At 39.0% G+C, this 8,158-nt stretch overlaps 2 protein-coding genes across 2 annotated transcripts; one reads left to right on the top strand and one right to left on the bottom strand.

Annotated features, from left to right (window-relative positions):
• Positions 1–1,227: 1,227 nt before the first annotated feature.
• smn1 (survival of motor neuron 1, telomeric) lies at positions 1,228–6,085 on the bottom strand. The gene is made up of 8 exons (XM_063896386.1): positions 5,937–6,085; positions 5,371–5,442; positions 5,162–5,281; positions 4,750–4,941; positions 3,738–3,926; positions 1,963–2,037; positions 1,727–1,834; positions 1,228–1,470 (listed from the first exon to the last, which is right to left on the bottom strand). The coding sequence occupies exons 1-8, from the start codon at positions 5,982–5,984 to the stop codon at positions 1,414–1,416; spliced, it is 861 nt and encodes a 286-aa protein (XP_063752456.1). The 5' UTR covers positions 5,985–6,085; the 3' UTR covers positions 1,228–1,413.
• On the top strand, positions 6,076–7,764 carry hspb11 (heat shock protein, alpha-crystallin-related, b11). Its single transcript, XM_063896387.1, has 5 exons — positions 6,076–6,362; positions 6,977–7,083; positions 7,307–7,375; positions 7,454–7,497; positions 7,586–7,764. The coding sequence occupies exons 1-5, from the start codon at positions 6,271–6,273 to the stop codon at positions 7,676–7,678; spliced, it is 405 nt and encodes a 134-aa protein (XP_063752457.1). The 5' UTR covers positions 6,076–6,270; the 3' UTR covers positions 7,679–7,764.
• The last annotated feature ends 394 nt before the right edge of the window (positions 7,765–8,158 follow it).

Below are 8,158 nucleotides of genomic sequence, written 5' to 3'. Positions count from 1 at the left end.
TCACAGCAGGATACCACACAAACAAAGGGGCCGCTCTTCAGTCAGAGAGCAATGGCTATGGAGCAGCTGGAAGAACATCACATGATGTAAAAAATCAGACACAATAACGCCGATACGCAGAACCACACAATACTTTTCTGCTTGTCTTGCTGCCTCACACACACATGGAGCATATGATCTATTGCCTACCACTTTTGAAGCTGAGGAGTGGGTGTAAACAAACAGAAAATATGGGAAATATAGGAAATCTGCTGGAATGAAAGCGCTACAGGCACAGCAAAATGGCTGTGGCTGTTCCCACTATAATTACATGTGGTTTTCTTTATTCTAAATATACACATACAGTTACTATTGCCCTACTTCCTTTACTGTTCTTACATTATTACAATTCAAACATTACAGGATCAGTTTAAGTGATCTAAGGGAATGAATATAGGGTGTGTGGACACTAAGCTATCAAGACGATACCTTACAATGTGCTCTTATTCCGAACAAGTATCCAAAGTTATAAAACATTGAACGCTCCAGTGGTTTTAAAACACTTCAATGTTCCTTCTTTTACGTGTTAAAAGTCCCTACGTCTATGTTTAAAGTCTTCAAGCTTAAAGGATCTTACAAACTTGTCAAACTCTGCAGTTGAAACCTTGGCAACTATCAGCCCGAATTATGTACACATCCAATAGGAGAAACATGATGATGGATCATGCGATGCTATATTGGTTGGTGGATGAGGGAACACCTCAGGGGAAACAGAGAGCTCGAAACGCAACGCATACACTGGAACGATTCTCTGAATTAGCTGTGTGGAAAGCACCAGAGGGACCCGAAGCGGGACTTAAGCCTGGCTTGCAATCAAATTCTTAGCATGCCCTGAGATACGAATGTATACAGCACTCAATCCATTAGAGGTAAAGAGTGTTGGCCAGCCATTCTGTACAGGACTAAACAGCAAGTCATTATGTATTCATGATGCTTTTTCTCATCACGTGCATACATTATACTAGTCTGACTTCTGCTGGACATTAGTTGCCATTACAACAACACATAAGCGAGGCTGTGTCACACACACACACACCCACACACACAATTGGATAATGAGTTTGTCATTTGCTTAAATTAGCTAAATGTACCCATCATTGACCAACAATGGCTAAACACATTGACTGTCAATTTAGTGCAACCGTGTTTGTGTGCAACAACAAAACAATGAGCGAGTTATCAACTGTGCTCAGATAGCCTTTATTTATTTAATCTATTTACAAAGAATACAAAACTCTCCCCCTTCAGCTGCGATGAACTGGTGTTCACGGCACGTGCACTTACTTCAAATCATTGAATTGAAACAACAACAAAAATACACATGAGGCACAAAAGGGAGGATGGCTGAGAGACTACGAGATGTGGAGTCGAGTTTCATTTGTGGTGCAGTTTGGTCCAGTTGGCCGCTTCTTTGCGTCCTTGTTTCAACCCCTGTAAAAAAGGAACATGATGTTAATACAGCTCACCTTATAAACATCAAGGACTCACACCTTTTATGCAGCTGGTCGCATTGGATGGAAAGGTTATGTAGCTGAGAAGCATCACAGCGAAATGTGTGTACCAAAAACTCCTCCAAATAATTACCATACACCCACTGCCCTTTGCTAAATAATGGAAGAGGCTGTAAATATAGGCTGTAATTTTCCTTTATAGCCCATAATAAGTCAGATGGCTTCTGTGCACATACCAAGTAGTATCCGGTGTGATATCCACTCATGTACCAGGAGATCAGCACGCTGCCCAGAGCCTCGTCGTCCACCAGGTCGGGGCTCATGGGTGGAGGCGGGGGGATCATCTGAAGCAGAGAGAGAGTGATAAAGACGAATATGAAATACGTGTTGTCTATGAATTACATCCAGTCGCTCAAATAATCTGCAGTAGCTGGTGCATTTCTCATTAGTGTTTAGATATATGCAAACTTACTGGGGGACCAAAAGGCATCATGGGAGGCCAGGAAGGAGGTGCAGGCCCGTGACCACCGGATCGTCTGCTGCCCCCCTGACGAAGGTTAAAAATGTTTGATTAAAAAGGAGTTACATGGCTCTAAAAACGTTCCTTAGTGAACTTTACCGAATTAAAATCCATACAGTCTGAGGTTCATTTTTGTACTTCATATTGTATATAATGTTCAATCAGCAAAGGAGGTTTGATTTAATATTCATTCTTTTAAAAACACATTTTTACTATTCCTCCTTTTATACAGAGTTACACCTACAGTATACAGAGGGTAGAGCAATTAGCATAACCACCAGTTAAATTCATTGCAATCCAATACAATCTCCCGGCTATAAATGCCAACTCTGAGAGGCTGTTGTTTATTTGCTGGTTTTATTGTTCACATTGTAAAACACTTTATTGTTTACATTTCATTTTATATTGTTTTCCTTGCAGCAGAACTAACCTCCTCATAGAATGTACAAAGCCTTAATTGTTATAATCTTTAGTCAAAAACTTGAGCAATATTGTGTATGAAAATAGTGTTACTGGGTCCTTTGTATTTTCTGCCTAATAAGGAAAGGAGAGAGGAGCCTTTTTATGAGCACCAGCCTCTTTTTTTAAAGTTGCTTTCAATGAGGAAAGATTGCATATTCAAACTTTTCAGAAAAGCGTATACATCACATAATAAAGAATACACGCTTGTATTTCATGATTTCTTAAAAAGGTCCCCTGTTATGCAAAATGCACTTTATGATGTCTTGCATACATACATGTGTGTCCCCGGTGTGTAAGGAGACTCACAAAGTGTCAGAGAATACAACCCTCTGTCTTTTCTTGCTTACCCACATCTCTAAAAACGGGTACAAACGAGCTGATGCAGATTTGCTGCCGAAATGACGTCATATCTGAGATGTGGGCTGGCTTTACATTGAACTCCTGGCAACGTCCCGCCCACGTGACACGTCTCGACCTATCGTCCGCAATATAGTCGCGAGCTGAATCCCCTCCGCAGCACCTCTGTGTGTCGGTGCAGGATGTCTGCAGGAGGGACTTAGAGTTGTTGTTTATATAATATAATATATTGTCTCTGTTCTCGTAGTAAACACTGAGAAGTGTTTCAGAAATAATGCTGGATGTGGTTTCGAACATAATATGGGGTTTAATCACGGCAGCGTTTAGCTGAGTTTCTCTGTTAGAAACGTCTCTCTTCAGACAGAGAGATCATGACACTCCAAAGGGGCGTGACCAGCTTCAGCTCAGCTCAGATTTAAAGCGACAGTCACAGAATCAGCACTTCAAGAACAGGGCTGAAATAGAGGGGGATGAGGCATGCTACAATGGGTGATCTGTTTGGTATTTTGAACAAAACACTTCAGACAGGTTTTGTATAGATATTGCCCTGCAATATACTTTTCAAATATAGCATGATAGGAGACCTTTAAAGAAAGAAACTATCAAAACGAAAACATAAACCATGTTTTCAGATCAGATCGTTCTTCCCGCATTATTTAGCTTAATAAAAAGTGTGAAAGCAACAATCTTTTCTGACAAATACAATGTCAATCTACTGTAGAGTAGCAAACACAGATAAAATACCATCAATGGGGGTGTTGATAGATGGTTATAGAACAGTGGTGATGTGTTGTCAAGCTATTGTTGTCATAGAAACAATGAAAACAGCACTGGGATGAATCTTTGCTCAGCTCTGTGCTAGCACCTTTCTGCCAGAAACAGCTGCTATATGGCTTCTTTCTTCTTACCTGTCTGAAAGCATGAATGGGGGGCGGCCCCGGAGGAAACCCAGGAGGAAAACCAGGGAAACCAGGAGCCCACATGGGAGGGGGTTGTCTGTGGCCCTTGGACTTCTGGGGTTTACTGTGCTGCTGTTTGTGTTGGTTCGGTGTGGTCGGTCGGTCGCTCTCCTCTGTTGACGTTTCTGTCTCCTTTACCTGAGGAGCAGAGACAATGCTTTAGCCTTCATTTGTCTTTCTTTTACCCATTGCTGATTACACATCATCACAAATATATTTGAATGGTTTTTTTTAAGCATTAGGGCAAAAACAGAAGTTGAATTTTTGGACAAATGACTTATCATCAACCCTTATATTGATAACCCACAGTTGTATTGATGTCAATTTGTTCTGTTCAGTGCTTTGCAGGAGTAATTATTGGATAGAAAATTCAGTACAGTAATTGACATTAACTGATCTATTGTGTAATTTATTATATCAAATACATATCTAAATAAAGTGGCCAAATAAAAACCTCAAGTATATGACAGTTTGCATATTTTTAACCACATGCTGTTCATTTTGAGCCATTTCTCATTTGTGGTGTGCATATTTGCAGAGTGAAATACAGAACCTTATGTGAACTGTATCAGGGAATAATGTAGCCTTTCCTCACCAGGTGAAAGTTGTAGAAGTGGCTCATTGCCTCATTGAGTGATTTTGTAAATTACTCCAGCTCCATTTCATAGCGAACGGCAAAATGTAAAGTTAGTGAGCCCTTTACAAATGAAGCTGCATTCGTGCAATGGGTTTATCAATACTTAAAATATAAATGTTCAGTGTAGAAAGAACCCGCTCTCCTTTAATATTTTCAGCGACGCTATTAAATTTGCTTTTGGACCCACTGTCAAATGTATTTCTTTTTGCATAAGGGAATAATACTAAATACTTTGAAACTAATGCTAAACTTAAAGAGGCAAACATAAAAAAATACATTCATTAAATAAAATGCACACCATATAATGTACTTGCACTGCTTTACCTCAACATTTGTTTCCTCATCAGCCTCGGAAATGTCTGAAAGCAAGTCTTCAAGGTTCTGCTCCTCCTCGTTGCCGTATCCTGTAAAAACAACTATACACGTGCCCTTGTTCTCGTCTATGGAGGAGATGCTGGCTGCATAGAGCTGGCCGTCCTCGGACCAGTACGCACTGCAGGAGTCCCCAACCTGCCACTGTGACACGACATAAAAACAAAGTGTAACTATTCTGTTCTGGTTGTGTCATGGTCTAAAGTAAGCCACATCTAGAAGAAACAAAAATGGTAGAAGCATTACGAAATTAGATGTTATCTTGTGTGTAAAAAGGGTGTGATTTTGATTTAGTTGACGTCACTGATACCTCTTCACACACTTCTTCTCCTAGTATATTCATCTGTATTTCATAGTTACTCACCTCTTTATCTGGCGGTGCATTGGTTCTTTTCCTGCTCTGGTTCTTTTTGTTGTTCTTGCGTTTTTTTCCTGGTAGGTTTTTTTTGGAGGCTTCCGGCTCTTCATCACCCTTAAGGGCAGTCTGGGACACCGATCAAAAGCAAAGACATGAGCGGCTAGGACAAACATGTACATTTTACATACACATACATGGTAAAGCACCTGTTTTACCTTGAATGAAGCGACTGCCTTGTCGTATGCCTTTATCAACGCTGTGTCATCCCATATATCTGAATCGTCACTCTGGAAATAAAATCAGATTAATAGCATCTATAGATGTCATGTTTTCACACACATTTCACATTCAATGCATAACAAAACAGATAGATGAAAACGTTATTGGCTCTTGTTCTTATGCTTTTAAAAAACCCTATAGTAACACTTTATCAGTGTAGCTATTTTTTAAGTTGACCTGACATTATCTGACCTGTAATGTATAGCTTTGCATCTCTACACTTTGGAAAGGATGCTACAGTGGCTGCTAAGGCTAACTCACGTGAAGTCTGTCCAATACATTATATTACAATAGGGCAACATTTTGACAAATCAAACCCTTCAGATACAATATGGATATTAAATTTCACTGTTTCTGTATGTTTTCCTCTTTGTTACCCAACTTAACCGAGCTGGTTTGTAGCCTAGCTTCCTAGCTCTACAACTCTTAACCAACTCTATAGCAGTCTCAACCGCAACCGCATGTGTTGTCCTCTTGTGCTCATTAGTGCATCATCACTAACCTGTCCAGCTCCACGAGAAAACAACGTGTCTTTGCATCCATTCGCCATGAGAAGAAGTGTAACTGTCACTGCTCAAAGCTAATTGCTAAAAACTAACCAGCAACGTGCGTCGGAAATAGTGACGTCTCACTCTAATTCTGACGTATATTAGTGGCGACGCGGTGGTTGGCGTGGCAACGACAGTAGCCAGGTTAGCTCAGGTTAGCTTAGCTGTCGACTTCAGAAAGACTCGTAAACAAAGCAGATTATTGTGTTGTTTTTGTCGAAAATACTGTTGTTTCCTGCACCAGGCAGCACCGGAGAGCATCATTGTTTGTCGTGTGAGATAGTGAAGATGATAGATTCATTTTTACCTTCTTTGGGGGCAAAAGTTGTTGTCGCTTCATCGAGCGACGAAAATCACCCTCCTGAAAACATCACTGATGGGTGAGTCGCTAAGTTATTAAGTCATTTGTATGTCCTCCTGCGAACCGAGGAACAAAGCGTCTTCCAATTTCCTTTTTCGTGTGATTTCCTACCTATTTAGGGTTAAAAAAAAAAAAATACAACTGTAATTGATATACTATCATATGGATATGAGTTTTATGCTACTGTAATATATTGTTTCTTTTTTTATAGAACATTTTAAATGATCTAGAACGTTTTATATTGAGTATTCTTTGTGATTCTTGTCCTTTTTACTGTAGGTATGTATATAGACTTGCTGCTGTTTATTGTTTTTTTTAAATTTCGTTTTATTTTATTATATTTATACTTTATTTCACCTTTTAAAGAGTTTAAGATTGCTGCTATAACAAAATTATTACGTTTCTTCAAATCTTTAAATACTTTGCTGTCAATGTTCTGGGGAAAGTACTGAATTGGATTCTGGTCTTTATTGGTTGTAGGGTCATGTTATAGTTTTATGGATATGGTCTCCAACCTTAATGTCAAATGTGAAAGTTAATGTCAGCTGTTTATTATCTATTTATCTTTATTCAATCCCATACAAATTGGATCAGCTATTCCATTTCGATGTTTGTTTTTCCCTTTTTACCCAGACATACCAACAAGTTTTGGATGTCCACCGGGATGTTTCCTCAAGAGTTCATCCTCCGCTTTGCTGAACCGACAAATATTTCTGCAGTGACAGTGGACAGCTATAATGGTATGGTATCACACATACTGCTACCTTTTATATTACAGTCCTGCACTGTTTGTCAAGCTTATTATTGTCTGTCTTTATGATCTGCTTTGATGTCCCTTAATGTAGTCACAGTCTCAGTCATCATCCCTATATAAATCCTTCACAATGAGATATACTCGCTATTTCTAGCTAACTCTTTCTGAGTTTTGTTATGAAAATCTGGTCATGTTTTTTTCTTCTGCAGTAAAGCATCTAAAGATAGAGAGGAATACCTCACAGAATGCCAATCAATTTGAGTCTGTTACAGAGAAAGGTAAGAGGTACAGCACCTGAATTTGGTTTTAAATACCATGGAATTTTAATTGGGATGAATAACATCATTGTTTTACAGAATTTCAGCAAACAGAGGGACATCTTCAGTCCAATGCTATTTCGGTGAGTCAAAATGAAAGTATAAGAAACATAAAATGAATGGTATTAACAAATAAATCAACTTCTTGTCTTTATTTTTTCTATGTTGCAGCTAAATGGGAGCAGTGCAACTCACCTTCGTTTTATCATCACCTCGGGATATGATCACTTTGTCTCGGTGCATCGAGTCAGTGTGCAGAATTAACACTCCTGAGTGTTGTGGATTAAACCCTGATTTATTTTATGTACACATTGCTATATGACATTATTAAATCATTGTAAATATGAAAAGATCATCTATATATGTTTAGTCTGTTTAGATTACACACACACACACACACACACACACACACACACACACACACACACTGATATGTTCTCCCTCGTGGCAGACAGCTGTACATAAATCTGGAAAAATCAATGGTCAAACACATTTAGTTTGTCATTTTAAATGGATTATATAATCTGGCCTGAAATTATGAAATTACCTTGAGTAATTTTTGGGGTTTTTGCTCGTTTAATGCTCACTCATGGGGCTTTTATCCCGCATTCAACTGCTCCTCACTAATTTCACGAGCTGACAGTTGGCAAGCTCTAGAATAAAAGGATTGGATTGTGATGAATGGTAGAATTACTTACAAAGGGAGATCCTCTCTGTGTGAGAGATAGAGTTAATTAAGTAATT

Source organism: Eleginops maclovinus, chromosome 12 (assembly GCF_036324505.1).
Source record: "Eleginops maclovinus isolate JMC-PN-2008 ecotype Puerto Natales chromosome 12, JC_Emac_rtc_rv5, whole genome shotgun sequence".
NCBI lineage: Eukaryota > Metazoa > Chordata > Actinopteri > Perciformes > Eleginopidae > Eleginops > Eleginops maclovinus.
This window is presented reverse-complemented; position numbering and strand designations above follow the sequence as displayed.

What these genes read in the sequence shown, in the direction of transcription:
- smn1 (XM_063896386.1), bottom strand. Translation starts at nt 5,984, where the DNA reads ATGGCGAATGGATGCAAAGACACGTTGTTTTCTCGTGGAGCTGGACAG. An exon ending in TTTCTCGTGGAGCTGGACAG is followed by an intron (nt 5,443 to 5,936) that starts GTTAGTGATGAT and finishes TTTTATTTCCAG; the next exon opens with AGTGACGATTCAGATATATG. An exon ending in ATGAGGAAACAAATGTTGAG is followed by an intron (nt 3,927 to 4,749) that starts GTAAAGCAGTGC and finishes TCTGCTCCTCAG; the next exon opens with GTAAAGGAGACAGAAACGTC.
- hspb11 (XM_063896387.1), top strand. Translation starts at nt 6,271, where the DNA reads ATGATAGATTCATTTTTACCTTCTTTGGGGGCAAAAGTTGTTGTCGCT. An exon ending in GACAGTGGACAGCTATAATG is followed by an intron (nt 7,084 to 7,306) that starts GTATGGTATCAC and finishes TTTCTTCTGCAG; the next exon opens with TAAAGCATCTAAAGATAGAG. An exon ending in TTCAGTCCAATGCTATTTCG is followed by an intron (nt 7,498 to 7,585) that starts GTGAGTCAAAAT and finishes TCTATGTTGCAG; the next exon opens with CTAAATGGGAGCAGTGCAAC.